Source organism: Macadamia integrifolia, chromosome 12, assembly GCF_013358625.1.
Source record: "Macadamia integrifolia cultivar HAES 741 chromosome 12, SCU_Mint_v3, whole genome shotgun sequence".
NCBI lineage: Eukaryota > Viridiplantae > Streptophyta > Magnoliopsida > Proteales > Proteaceae > Macadamia > Macadamia integrifolia.
In genome coordinates, this window is record NC_056568.1 from 6,425,448 (window position 1) to 6,441,154 (window position 15,707).

Genomic DNA, 15,707 nt, shown 5'->3' on the forward strand with positions numbered 1-15,707 from the left:
CATCACCTAGAGAACACCAAAAAGACTAACTAGTTTGTTCTCCCATAATGGTGGCTCAATCTTACAGGAAACCTAGATTCCAAGCCAAAATTGCTAGTATGTGAGTAACAAAAAGATCCAAATCCTTCCCTGAAACAAAAGCTTTAATATTTATTACATAGTCGAAGCTTCCCACTGGAACCACTGTTAAATGAGAATTTAATTGATGAACTTTGGGAAATTAAGATGCAAACTGCATCAAATTTTCCCAATGAGAGAATTTCAATCCACCTTAATGAATTCAGAACACAGATTTCCAGACAAAAAAAAAATATAGAAAAACTGCGAGCACGCAGTGTTAGTCCAAACACAAAGATCTAGTGGAGTAACATCTCTAGGACCAGATGATCGGATCCAATGAACATATACCAAGTATCAAACATCAATTCAGAAACATTAACAACTAATGCTAGAACATGGATCTATACGCACTTCATTCTCCACTAAGAGGATGAAAAGGTTTAAGCCTCCACCCTGCTTGAACATAGTATCATAGGCACTTCTTTCTCCAGTTTGTAGTTTGTAGACACCCATTTTCCCACCAAAATTCCCATCCAGCTTTGACAATTTATACTAATAAATGGTGTAATGTCAAAAACTGTTACATTTCAAAAGGTAATCATCGTCTGGGTACAACGCAGTACTTGTGAGGATGTGGTAATGAAACTACGCATTTCCATTTGCATGACAACTAAAACATGCTTTTTGTAGAACACTTAAGGTTGGTGTATTGTAGGACGAACATAAGAAAAAATTAGGGAATATCCACTCTCAAAATAAGTTAGAAATAAGGAGACTAGGGTTAGAGATGAGGGAAGAAGAGAGAAGAGAGTGAGGAAGAAGGAGAGAAGAGGGTGAGGAAAAAGAAGGAGAGAAGAGGGCAAGGAAGAAGAAGGGGAAATGAGAGAAAAACATGAGTGAGTCCTTTACTCATCTCACTTATAATAGATTCAACTAATAATTTAGGGAATTACATATTCCTCCCTAAGGGAGGTGAAAAAGAAATAAAAGAAAATACATATAAGGACAACTTAACATACGACAGTTCCTAAAGTACCCTTATTACATACATTCTAACACTCCCCATCAAGCTGGAGAATAAATGTCATACATTCCCAGCTTGCATAAGGGGGTACTGAACTGGTGAGGAATGAGTCCTTTGGTGAAGATGACTGCTAATTGATCACCTATCCTCACAAAGGGTGTGCAGATATTACTGGACTCAATCTTCTCTTTGATGAAATGCCGGTCTACTTCAATGTCCTTTGTTCTATCATGTTGCACTGGGTTGTGAGCAATACTTATAGCCGTTTTGTTGTCACAATAGTCTCATAGGTCCTTCCGTGTCATACCCCAACTCGAGAACCAACCGACGCAGCCAAGTGAGCTCACAAACTACATGAGCCATCGCTCTGTCCTTAGCCTTTGCATTGGATCTGGCTACAATCGACGGTTTCTTGTTTCTCCATATGACCAATTTACGACCCACGAATATGCAATAACCAAATGTAAATCTCCTATCAGAAATGGATCCAACCCAATTGGCATCGGAATAGCCTTCTATCCTCAAGTGATTACTCCTAGCATACAAAAGTCATTTTCCTGAAGAGGACTTCAAGTACCTAAGGATACGGTACACAACATCCAAGTGCCTACTATTGGGTGCATGCATAAACTGGCTCACTACTCCCACTGCATAAGAAATGCCTGGGTGAGTCAGAGATAGATAAATCAGCTTCCCCACTAGCCTCTGGTATTTCCCCGCAACAAACAGGGGAATGGCCACAACCTTCTCCTAGGTTATGATTATGTTCAATAGGAGAACTTTCCAGTTTACAACCCAACATTCCTATTTCTTTCAACAAATCTAAAACAAATTTTCTTTGGCATACATTGATTCCCTTCTTAGACTTTGACACTTCAATACCCAAGAAATATTTAAAGTGTCATAGATCCTTGATCTCAAACTGCTTGGCCAAATAAGCTTTCAGCCTAGTTATCTCCTCATTGTCATCTCCAATCACCACAATATCATCACCATACACAATCAGTGCTGTGATGGTGCCATTGCCTCTCCAGGTAAATAATGTGTGGTCTGCTCGACTTTGGGAATATCCATTTTTCAGAATGGCCTATCTGAACCTCTCAAACCAAGCCTTTGGTGATTGCTTTAGACCATAAAGTGCCTTCTTTAGGAGACACCTTACCATCGGCTGCTGGAAACTTGAAGCCAGGAGGGGGCTGCATATACACTTCCTCCTCTAAATCTCCATGAAAGAAGGCATTCTTCACATCTAACTGATATAAGGGCCATTCTTTGTTTACAGCCACAGATAAAAGGAATCTTATAGGTTTATGTTTGGCCACAGGAGCAAAGATCTCCTGATAATCAATTCCATACACTTGATTGTACCCTTTGGCCACCAATCTTGCCTTGTACCTCTCAATAGCACCATCTGATTGATACTTGATCGTATAGACCCATCTACATCCAACTGAGACTTTCCCCCTGGGAAGGTCAACTAGTTTCCAAGTACAGTTCTTCTCAAGAGCCATTATTTCCTCTAACATGACTTGTTTCCACTCAGTGTCTGACATAACCTTAGTAACAGTTTTGGGAATGGAAGTAGAAGAAAGAGTAGTTGTAAAAGCAACACCAGTGGAGGAGAAAGCATCATAGGATACAAACTGGGTTATAGGATTAGTACAAGCTCTCTTATCCTTACGAACAATAATAGGGAGAGATCCAACTCCGAATAAGGAGAGGAGATGTTACCTGACTGAGGAAGGGGAAGCTCAAGATGTGGATCCAAAGAGGACTCTTGGCAGGTCTTCTTTGTCAATGTGTACACAATATTAAGTGTCTTTTATCATACAAAGTTCATCCACAATATCAACATCATCCACCTTTTATGTTTACCACTATCAAAAGAAAAAGGAGTAAGAGGCAATGGGGTAAGAAACGGAATGGCATCAACAACCTTTTCACTTTCATGTCCATTCTCCCCTGAACAGGATGCTGATGAGGTGCAAAGTAAGGCACAGACTCAAGGAATGTGACATATTTGGAAAGAAATCGCTTGCGAGATGAAGGGTGGTAACACTTATATCCTTTGGTGGTGGAAGAATACCCAAGGAAGAGGCATTTAAGAGCCTTGGGAACAAGTTTGGTGCGGGAGGATTTATTAACATATACATAACAAACACAGCCAAACACCCTAGGAGGAAGAGTGAAAGCAAAAGATAGTGCAATTGGGTTTTGAGACCCAAGAATTTTTATAGACATGCGATTTATGAGAAAAGCCGCAACAAGAACAACTTCAGACCAAAAGGTTTTAGGAACATGCATACCAAATAAAAGACTTCTACCGACTTCTAACAAATGGAGATTTTTCCTCTCAGCTACCCCATTCTGTTGGGGTGTATCAACACAAGCAAGCTGATGGATAATACCATTGTCAGTAAAAAAGTCTTGTAAACCACCATACATGTACCTCCCCCCTTTATCAGATCGGACTATTTTGATCCTGGTTTCAAACTGGGATGGACCATTTACAGAAGTTTTTGAAGGCATCATAAACATCACTCTTATGCTTCATAAGAATGGTCCAAGTACAATGAGAAAAATCATCAACAAAAGAAACAAAATAACACTGGCCAAACATGGAGGTAGTAGGACAAGGTCCCCAAACAGCAGTATGCACAATGTGAAAATGAACAACAGATCTATTACCATGATAAGGATAAGATGAACGACAATGTTTAGCAAAAGTGGTTCACAGTGAAATACATGAGAAAAAGGAAAAGAAGTAAACAAGTGAAGTAATTATTTCCTCATAACAACAAAAGAGGGATGTCCCAAATGCTAATGCCAAAGCATTACAGAGTCTATAGAATTAACATCAGTATGGCCACATGCATAGTACTATGGAATAGTAAAAAAAGGTAATTGTAGCTCAAGATGGTACAAGCTGCCCTCCTCACATCCACCGCCAATAATCCTCTTCGTCACCAAATCCTGAAAGAGGCAATAAGAAGGAAATACAACAATTCAAAGTTTTAGACTTTTAGTTAAAGTGCTCACAGACAATAGATTAAAGGTAAGGTTAGGAATATGAAGAATGGAATCAAGAGAAATGGTAGAGGTAATGGGGATACTGCCTTTACTAGAAATAGAGGAGAAGGTACCGTCAGTGACCTAGATCTTATCCTTGTCAAAACAAATGGAGTAGGAGTCATAGTAATAGGACGTACTAGTCATGTGGTCAGTGGCACCAGAGTTTATAACCCGCGACGGAGCTATGGAAGGTATAGAGGTGGTAACATGCATAGCGGACCAGTGAAGCACTGCAATATCAACCCTAGAGAAGGAGCTAGTATCCGGATGTGAGGAGTCTCTAGTATTAGTCTATGTCATAATGGCATGGGTTGTAGCCTATCTGTGGCCACCACGTGTGCTAATAGATCCACCACGTATACTAGGACGGCCATAAAGGACCCAACACCTCTCTCGAGTGTATCCAAATTTCCCACAATGATCTTACTATCATCTATCTCTGTCATCTGCACGGGAAGGCCATTGACCGTGACCACCTCCACGCTAATCTCTGTGGGTAGTGGAAGAAAGAGCAGAGTGCTCAAGTGAAGGTGTAGAATCCATGGCACCTCTCCTGGTCTCCTCGCTCAGGAGGTAGCTACATATCTTATTAAGGGATGGAACTTGGAAGAGGTGACGGGCCAAAATTTGTACCCAGATCTACTCATAATCTGAATTCAACCCACCTAGAAGAATCAGAACACTCTTTTTCAAAAGATCTATAAACCTTGGCTTTATCATCAGGATTGGTCAACTGAAGATCTCCGTAATGATCATACTCCTCCCAGAATCCTATAACAGCATTATAGTAGTCATAAATGGACTTAATCCACTGTTTCATGGAGAGGGCATGCTGAAGAAGCTGGTAGACCTTCACAGAGTCACATACCCTATCATAGGTCTTAGAGACACTATCCCAAATATCCTTAGCAGTTTCCTTCCTTATAAATCTCCTACCTATCTCAGAATTCATGGATAAGAGTAGTTAAGTCATAACGTAGAGTTTGCAGTTTCCCATATCTGGTACCCTGGGTTTACAACAGCGGGAGCCTTGATAGCCCCAGTAATATACCCTAGCTTCCCCCTACTCCACAAAGACAACTTCACAAAATGTGATCAATCCAAGTAGTTGGTATTATCCAACTTCACAAAAGAAATCTGAGTGTTAGGATTGTCAAAGACAATCGAACTGGGGTTAGTACTACTCGACCCACTCGATGTAGCTTTTGTAGGTTCCGTGAGATCAGACACAATGTAAGGATACTCCTCAAACAACACCAATGGAGATCCAAACCAAGGGGGATACCCAAGTCCCAAATATTCTCTTAGGACCCAAAAAAAATTTCCAGCAGGCTAAAAACGTATGAAATCTTGATAGAACATCAAGTAAAACTAACTTCCAATTGTGGAGCTTCATCCAAAACTCACATATAAGCATCATAAGATAGAACACATCCAAAAAATGAAACCAGCAACTTCACTACCAGCTATTTTAGGCCAAAAGCAGCCAAAACAGGGAAAAACCGATACCTGGCATCAAGCGGTAGATGGACTTGTGCTCCTTCATCACAACTACTCAGCAAATGAGGTTTGGAGGGATCATACAAGACCCTTGGGCGACTCTTTCCAGCAAGGTTACATCCCCAAACAATGTCAGAGGAGAAAGAAAACAGGGAATAGAAATTCTGGCTGGTGGTAATCCTGGGAAGAAGTCCTCTTCTCAGTTTGGACTTCAAATGGACTTTGTGGTCCTTCAAGCTGCCTCCAAATATCTTCAAGTGGATTCTAGAACTCCATTAGGTCTTCTTGTATACTTTTCTTATATATTACAGCCTCTAATGGACCCTTTTGCTTCTAAGGTTCCAAGAGAGACTTAAAGAATAAAACTGGGATGCTTGATCGACTCTCAAACCCTTGTACAAGCTCTGATACCAAGTTAGAAGAGAGGGAGGAAGAAGAAGGAGAAAAGATGAGAGAAGAATGGAAAATTAGAGCAAAACGTTAGTGAGTCCTTTGCTCATCTCACCTATATTAGATTCAACTTACATATTCCTCCCTAAGGGAGGTGAAAAAGAAATAAAAGAAAATTCATATAAGGACAACTTAACATAAGACAGTTCCTAAAGTACCCTTATTACATACATTATGACAAAATAACAATGTATAAACCACAATAAAAGAACAGCATGCACAAATTAGTCCAACAGACCTCAAAAGGACATCCAGAATTAGATGGTCAATATGCCTTCTGAACACCAACAACAACAGGGGGGAATAACAAAGGGAAAAAAAAAAAAGCTCTAAACATGAAGAGTGCCTTTGAATTCAAAAGAAACAAATGGTCAAAATGAAGACACTATAACATGATCATCATTAATTAGAAAAACTACAGACTCACTTGCTTTGTTCCCCAAAGACCAAGATTTTCCAAGCAAAAAATAAGATTGCTATGCAGCTTCAAAAGTGACTTTTGATTGTTGCGTAGGCGGCTACGATCATCAACTTCCGTGCGCAGCATTGACATAAACTGCTTTTAACACAATGGAAATAGCAATATGTAAAATATCATCGAGGAAAAAGAAAATACAATGCAATAAACAAAATATCTAATAACAACGTACCTGGCCTTTTATCTCTTCAAGTTTTTGAACACAGGATGCATCATAGCTCAAAGAAGCATTCTCTATAGGACCATAGTAATAAAATTTTACTTTTGGAGATGCCACAAAAGTTTCCAATTCTTCCTTGTCCTTAACAGAATAAACCTGTGAAAGTTGAAGGAGTTAAAGAACAGCCACGCTAATCGATTTATATCAATGTTGAATTGTACAAGTCACAAGCAATATGGCCAAAGGTCACCACTTATTTACATATGTGAAAACTCGCAGATCCTTCCACTTTATGATTTCTGGCTACGAAGGAATAACTACAACCAGTTGTCTACATGAGGGAGATAAAAACCTCTAATGTGATTTGGTGTTGGAAGCAGGGATTGGGACCATGGAAACTTGAAAACACTAAAAATCAAATTCAAACTTGGTAATGGTCCTCTATTATTCTCCCTTGTCATTCCAGTATGAAAAGAAGTGGTGGACACAACTTTTTTCATTTTTATTTCCTTTTCAAATGTTCCTATTTAACTGAAAAGTAACAGATGGTTAGGAAGTTGGAATCATCAAATGGACCAAATTTTAATATTGAGAAACCTTTTGTGGAACCCCAAATTAAAATAAGTCTCAGCCACACTGTTTTGCATATGCAAAGGTCTGTATGAGGTGAGACCAGAAGAGGTCCTGATCTAGGTCATCATAGTAATCTTAAGGACTACAGCAGCACATAAACGGGCAAGTAGATTGAAAGCTTTCCCCAAATATAGTCATCAGACCACACCTTTGCGTCAAGTATTTTCTCAAGACTGTTGATACATATTGGTAGTTCCACTTGATTAGATGCACCTGAAAGATCAATTCAACCAAATGAGGTCAGATAGCCCCAAAAATAAAAAAAATCTATGCAAAGGATAAAAGTGCACAATGTTTTCCAACACCCTAGATCATAGACTAAATAACAACATTACTCCATTTTCAGGAAATATCGTACTCCCAAACAAAAAGTTGTTATTCCACCTGATGCTCAATCAGAAATCATAATGGTCTATCTTGTCTTCTGCTGTTACTAAGAAAAAAAATAAAAAAAAGTACGTGTACAACATTAAAAAAATAAAAATTGGGTCAATGAAAATTCATTAGTAAGAGAAAGAAACCAAGGGGAGCCCTAAAAGGGGCGAGAAGAACATACACAAAAATATACAAGGGAAAACCAAACTCCTCAAGAGGAAGGGGAAATCAAATAAGGAGAAGGGTACCAAGAGACAACAATATGCATGTTCCTTGGGGGGTAGTTACATCTAGAGGAGAACCTAGAAGCTTCGGTCAAAACTTCAAAGGAGATGGAATCCCAAATCTAATGAAAAAGGATCAGGAGTTGGAGGTCCATCTCCTAAGGTTACGCTCCATCCAAATATGAAAGATGACTGCTCCAGAGGCAAGCTTCCCGATCAAATCACACACTGAAGAGCCGGCTAAGAACATGTTAACCCAAAGCCACTCTCTAGAAAAGGGGAGGATTCTTCTTCTTTTGGGATAGCATTTGGTGAGGATACCAGGCTAAATAGATGAAGAGAAGGGGCACTCAAAGAAGAGGTGCTCAATGTCTTCCACTTGCATTCTGATAGAGACAACAAGATAGGGAGACCTGGATCTTATGATGGAGCCATGGAGGAGAAAAGACTGCGTTGGGAGGTAGTTAGAGAAGGTACTCCAAACATTGAAACTATAACAAGGGATATGCCCCTTGAACCAAACAAATTTGCACCAAGCAGGGGAGGGACCCAAGATTTGACAAGTTCTCATGCAGATATGGAAGTGAAGACACCAGAGGAGGAGGGAATACAAGAGACCAAACCTCGAGAGGCAGAGATATTGCTTGGAAAAGGAGACAAATCATTCCAAATATCCAAGAACTGCGGGGAGAGGCCTGAATCCAACCATCCATCCTGAGACATGATATCTTAAACAATAGAGAAACTATGGAGGCCAACTCTGTGAGTCTCTCTGGAGCCGACTAGGGGAGGAGGATGCCAATGGTCCAACCAGAAGACTAGTAGAGGCTCCATCATCAATTTTGGAGTTAATATATGGCTAATGATATTTCTCCACACCCAAGAGGCATGAGACGTAGTCCAGATAGAGTCATGCAAAAGAACCCCCCGAATACATCTAGTAAACTTAGATAACTTTCTTCTTAGCCGCTATCTTCCACATCAATTCGAGAATACCAACCAAGTTAACCTCCTTGATTCTTCTCAAGCCAAGATCTCCATCACTTCTAGGATGGCAGACAGAGGTCCAGCTAATGGGGTGAAGAAATCTGTAAGGCTCAGAGCTTTTCGATAGAAAGGAACACATAAGAGATTCCAAGTCCTCGATGATAGATTGAGGAAACCCAAAGATACTTGACCAATAAATATATGATGATTGGAGCATAAATCTAATCAGTTTCAAACAACTGACATAGGAGAGTAGCTTACCTTTCCAAAGTTGAGGTCTCTAACACATAAGGTCAAGGATGGTAGTACAGCGATGGGTAGTCAACTTAGCAAGGATAGGAGGTAACCCCAGATATTTGACCGGAAGATGACCAAGGGGGAGCAATCTTTTCTTAAAGAGACCGCATACCAAAAATAAGAGACTTACAGCGGTTGAATTTGAGGCCGGACAAGCCTTCAAAGTGGCTAAGGTAATCCATAATAATCTCGATCAAACGAAGATTAGCTTTGGAGAAGATCATTAGATCATTAGCAAATGGTAGGTGCAACATAAGATTCTTACAAGGTTCAACATATCGGGTTTCGACCCCCACGTTTCGACCCTGGTCAACACCAGAATTTCAAGGAAAGCAGGGAAATTTGCCTACAATGAGGTTTCCGCCCCCAAACTGGATTTTTTTGTCTGATTTTCGGTGTACATCCTATTTTTGACATTTCTAACCTATTCAAAGAGTTAGTTTCATGAAAAAAAAAAAAGAACACCTAAAGTGATACTTGTGTTGTTGACTCAAGTTTGCTAGTGTCATTGACTGAAGTTGTACTACTATATATATATATACACATGATTAAAATAAACAAAACATAATGTAGAGGATGCAAAAAAAATGATAAAAATGAAATCATTCTACTATATTTACAAGTATACTATACATAAAAAATGATATTTAGGGAAAATGGGTTTTACCTTTATCTCCAAGAACCTTTCCTTAAGTAGATGTACTCTAGTTGTGTAAGATTCAAGTGTAGAATGAAAGATCGATGGAGAAATTTCAATTTCTTGGTTGATTTCCTTTGTTTCCCACCTCTTACAGTCAAAATAAAGGGGAGAGAAGTCAATTTTACAAAATGGGCTTGTTCCCACGAAGCATGCCCTTTTTATAAGGGGCTGGTTAGACCAAAATGGTTAAACCCATCAAAATGGTTGAAATGGTCAAAATTTGTTGAAATGGATCAAAATTGGGGACTTTTATAAGTACCAATGCATTTCATCTCGGTTTCCCTCGATATGGTCGAAATGGTCAAAATGTTGAACCATGGCTCCTTACACTTGGGCAGTCAGTTTTGCATTAAATATCTTGGGAGAGCACTTATAAGGCAAGAGTAAAGATAAGAGGAGACAATGGACACCTTGTCTAATACCAACCATTGAGGAGAAAAATCCAGTTGGGCTGCCATTCACAAGCACTAAGAATTGAGGGGTTGAGATGGAATGGTAAACCCAATTAACAAACACAGGAGGGAATCCCATTTTGTTAAGAACACTAACAATGCAATTCCATCCCAGAGAATCAAATGCTTTGTGTAAGTCAATCCTCATCAAATCTACAAGAGAGTGCCTTTCCTATCGAAGTCAATTTTCATCAAAGCTTTAAGAGAGTGCCATTTTCTATCAAAACAGCAAACCAACTCGTTGCAAAGGAGAATATTGTCAAAAATATTTCTGCCAATAATGAAGGCTGATTGGTTGGCGCTAACAAGAGAGTCCAGAACAAGCTTAATACTGTTAACAAGGACCTTGGCAATAAATTTTTAGATCGAGTAGCAGATGTAGATGGGCCTGAACTCAGATATAGAAGATGCACCTTCCTTCTTAGGAATAAGGTAAAGGAAGGATTGGCTGATAAAATGCAATTTTATTCAATGCATTTAAGTTTTTCAAATGCAATTTTCATATTGGCCAAACAAGTAAAAGGAAAATCATTAAGGGTTATATGGATGTAAGAACATATCATGCTTGTCAAAAATCAAGTTAACATCAATCCATAACCTCTGAATCCAAAAGATGTAACACTATGCAAGTTGCAAAGGAGATGGATCGACAGGAAGTACATTTCAAAGGTAGAATCAAATACAATAGGTATCCAATAACTTCCCCTCCCCCCTCCCCCATAAAAAAAAATAAATAAATAAGGTTCCTAGTTAAGATCATGAGGGTGATTTTTTTTTTGGAATTTTTGGGCCCCATTGGCACCACCAATTCATTGACGACTGATAAAGAGTTGATTAACGATATGGACATTGCAGATGCAAATCGATGGTTGGAGAGTGGAGACTAATGTTAAAGGTGATTTCAAGCTGCTCATGGGCCAGCTCAAGTTTTGGCTAGTGGTTCATGGAGAAATATATCTCATAAGAAAGGCCATAGCCTAATGCAGTAGCGGGAACTTTTCTTTTTATGGAGGCTTTGCCAAGGATTTTATATCAGATCAGATCAGATCAGAATCAGTCCAAAAAACACTAGAATCGGCCATTCCGGAACGTACAAAATTGGTGTCAGTTATGGCCAATTCTGTTAATGTATATATTGACGCTGCATTCCCTAAAAATTAGAGTTTTTAGGTGAAATGGTAGTGAACATGGTATCCAAGCAAGGAAGTCAAGTGTTCAGCTCCTAGGAAGTGCATAGGAAGAGTATTCCCGACATTTCTCCTCCCTCAAAGTAAGTGTTTTGATGCTTTGGTATCAAAGCATCCGATTGCTCGCGAGCTCCACGAGCAAAGACCATGGGATCATGGCCTACACGTGTGGGGGAATGTTGAGTATACATTGATGCTGCCCTTCCCGAACAGTTCGCGCTTTTAGGTTAAACAGTAGCAAACAGATTTGGGTTGGAATCAGCCAATTCAACCAATCGGCTTCTGATTTTTGAAACCGTGGGATTTTCTTTGCCATCTCTTAGCAGTTGAGTTGACCAAATGGCTCTTAATAGACAGCAGATGTTTTTGGTTCCTTACTCCTTACCCACGGCCTAGCCTTTTTTTTTTTGATAAATTCATTACCAAAGAAGAAGGAATATACAAGGGAAAAGGAGGGGGGGGGAGCTGCAAGGGCGCCAATGCCTCCAAGAAGGCAGCAACAAGGGGCTTAGAGCCCAACTAAAGAAGGGGAAACATCAATTGGGGGGGGGGGGGGGAGATGATGGAGGAGGGGAGGCCCAAGGAGACAACAATAAGCTTGTTCCTTGGGGAGTCTGAAATCGGGCGCTAACGAAGGCAACCGAGCTTGGAGTTAACATAAAAGTAGATGGCTTTCCAAATCTTGTCAAATAACCGGAGTTGGAAATCCATCTACGCAGATTACGCTCCATCCAAATATGGTTGATCGTGGCACCAAAAGCTAGCTTTCTAATAGAATCAGATGATAGGCCCACCAAAAGTCATATCAATCTATATACATTCTCTAGACAAAAGAAGGATTCTTCTACAAGAAGGGCAGCAAGAACTAATGACCTTCTTCTAAACAGAAGAGGCAAAGGGACAAGAGAAAAAGAGATGGTAAATATCTTCGTAGCCATTCCAGCATAGACAACAGGAGGGGGGACATGAATATGCCGGTAGATAATAAAAGACTGGGTGGGGAGGCAGTTGAATAGAGCATGCCAAGCTGTGGAGCTATGACGTAGAATATGACCTTTAAACCAGACACTTTTGTGCCAAGGCAAGAGGGGCCCTTTAGAATGAATAAAATACTAAGTAGAGGCAGTGACTAGCCTTTGTTGGGGCTTTGGTTGGGTATTGCCATTCTTTCTGTTGTTGTTGTATATTACGTTGTCAAGTGATTTTTAGTGGACTTGTCCTTTACCATTTTTTAATACATTTGTGGGCATCTATTAAAAACAAAAATATAAACTGAAACAAACTCTGATTTCGAACAGAAAAGAGAATGATGTAGTACCTTTGCCCATGACAGGAGACGCTGTCATGCCAAATATGCGGGGCTGTTTCAATGCACCAGTTTCATAGAACTCCTACAAAATCGTTAACACAAATTATTACAAGGAGTCAGTTATGAGAGTAGGAATTCTGGATGAGTGGATATAACAAGTATGTTGTGAAGCAGATGTACCTTCATGATTTGTGCGTAAGGATGACTGCTTTGTGCCTGTGCATGATGACACTCATCAAATATCAAAAGTGCAATTTGCTCCATTCTGATGAAGCAATGATGTAAACTACGTAGCAGTATTTGAGGGGTCATAACAAGAACCTGCACAGTCCATGTCACACACAATAAGCACAAAGAAGACAAAGTAGATAAGTAAACCAACGAAAAGAGATGAATTTTCAGTAATGGGACTTTTCATTATATTTCCATCCATTTACTTTATTAATGAGTATTAGAATTCAAATTAGCTTCATGCATAACTACCTTTTACTCCATCAGAAAGCTTCCTTATTGCTTTTTAAGGCAAGCTACTCTCTTTCAAAGAGTTGGATCAAGTGAAACGAAGGGTATATAGTTTTGCAGAATTCTTAATAAGAAAAAATTCAGTATATTGTACTCAAATAGGGTTTCCCCCTCATACACAGTATATGAATTGCAATCAATCCTCAACCTTTTACAGTCATTGCAGTGACCAAAGTTTCAACTTGGATTCAGCATCAGTTACAATCATAGCAATAATTGTATCGAAAATATCGGCAAGTTTCATATCCTTTCAAAACATAACTAACCTGCAAGACTTTTAAATGTCAATAAATTCAAAGTAAAGAATTTCTTGTAACAACATAAGACCCAAAGCATCACCAAATTTAAAATAATAATAAAAAAAAAATCCTCAGTAATAAATTCGAGGTGCAAACCACACTTTCTCTGATATCAATGGTGTTAACCACACTTAATCCCTCTCAGATCAAAGGTCTTAACCACACTTTCCTCGCTCTCATTCCCAAGCATGAGGAAGCCTCCTCCATGGCTGACTTCCACCCCATCTCCCTTTGCAGCCTCCTCTACAAATTCATCGTCAAAATCCTTGCCAATCAAATTCAATCAGTTGTGGACTCTATAGTCAGCCCCAACCAATCTGCTTTCATTGCTGGCAGAAGCATTTCTGATAATATCATCCTTTGCCATGAGGTGGTTAGAGGATTTGATAGAAAATCCCACTTTGTTGCTGCACTCCTCGAGATTAATATCCATAAAGCCTTTGATTCCATTCATTGGGACTTCATTTTTAGAGCCCTTAGTCAGATGTCCTTTCCCCCTGCCTTCATATATTGGATCCACCTGCATCTCCCCCCCTATGTTTTATGTTCTTATTAATGGTAGTCCGGCTGGATACTTCAACCCTTCTATGGGTATCAGGAGTAGGCTTTAAAAGGAGGTTGTGTGACTGTCTTCAATCTCTTGATAGTCACATAACCTTCAACCTACAGAAGCAGGGGTTGGGGGCTGTAACCAAGGCAAAAAGACGGTGGAAGGAGTAAAAATACCAACAGTGATGAAGATTAAGATGGTACAGACTGCCAGAGATGACGTCAAAGACCATCGGAGATCTCAGTGGTGATGCAATAGCGGCAAGCATGGTTTTAAGTATCGGTACGTATCGTACCATATAGGCTAATATGTATATGTATCGGCCCTTACCGATATGATACACACTGATACGATTCATGAAATTTTTAAAATCCTTTTGTATTGATATGTATCCTATAATACATACCGATACACCACCGATACACACCGATACGATATGATACGCATCGATACACACCGATACTCTATGGAAGATATAAAATCGAGGTGAAATGTACGTTTTGGTATGTATCGGTATGTATCGACCAATATATACCGATACGGTACGATACGTACCGATACAGTGCGCTACGGTCATATAATGGCAAAAATGGGTCATTTTGTAGAAAAAAACATGATTTTTTGAGGGGTTTTTGTTCCAAAGTTGCTGCCAGTTATATTTCTCTCTAACTAAAGTGGAAATCAAGGTTAAGAATAAGGATTTTACATTTATGGGACAACTACAAACCTTGAATTCTTAGTACCATACCCTCAATTTAGTGTTTAGTCACTGTTTATGCATAATATATGTCATCAATAGCTTTTTTTAACAAATTTTTTATGCAAAATAGTATAAAAAAGTGTTTCCTATCCATTTATGTGCGTATCTTTAGCGTATCTCCGATACGATACGATACCACCGATACCGATACCGATACCAATACTTTAATCCTTAGTGGAAACTGATTCGGATTGCAGCAGTCCTAACAGTATGTTAAGTTGTAGGCTTAGGCGTCACAAGATTCTTAAGGATAAAGATCACTCTAGAACTACATATTAATCACAATAAACCAAAGGAAAGATGAATCATTCAAATAAATCTTCAGCATCTGGTTCGAAACCAAGACTTCCAATAGCAGTAGACTTCCAAAACATCAATCAGAGAACACGATAGAAGAACACGACCAATCAGCAGCGTATTGCAAAACACTAAATGTTCTTCGATCAGTAGTATATCAATCTGTTGGAGTTTATGTAATAGGGGTAGTTTAGGAATTGTTCTTATATTGTGTTGTCCTAAACTGTATTTTATTACTGGGGCTATCAAGGCTCCCGTTGTAGCAGACCCAGGATACCAGAAATAGGAAACTGCAAACTCTACTGTTATGACTTGGCTACTCTTCTCCATGAAACCAAAGATAGGTAGGAGATTTATAAGGAAGGAAACTG

At 39.3% G+C, this 15,707-nt stretch overlaps 1 protein-coding gene across 3 annotated transcripts in view; it reads right to left on the reverse strand.

Moving 5' to 3' along the window:
• LOC122058175 (endoribonuclease Dicer homolog 4-like) overlaps positions 1 to 15,707 on the reverse strand; it is a 54,831-nt gene that overhangs the window by 22,368 nt on the left and 16,756 nt on the right. For all 3 annotated transcript variants that reach the window (XM_042620712.1, XM_042620713.1, XM_042620714.1), the window contains 5 exons: positions 13,089 to 13,229; positions 12,918 to 12,990; positions 7,526 to 7,590; positions 6,757 to 6,900; positions 6,534 to 6,662 (listed from right to left, as the gene is read on the reverse strand). In XM_042620712.1, the coding sequence (XP_042476646.1) occupies positions 6,534 to 6,662; positions 6,757 to 6,900; positions 7,526 to 7,590; positions 12,918 to 12,990; positions 13,089 to 13,229 (552 nt within the window). The remainder of the gene's footprint in view (positions 1 to 6,533; positions 6,663 to 6,756; positions 6,901 to 7,525; positions 7,591 to 12,917; positions 12,991 to 13,088; positions 13,230 to 15,707) is intronic.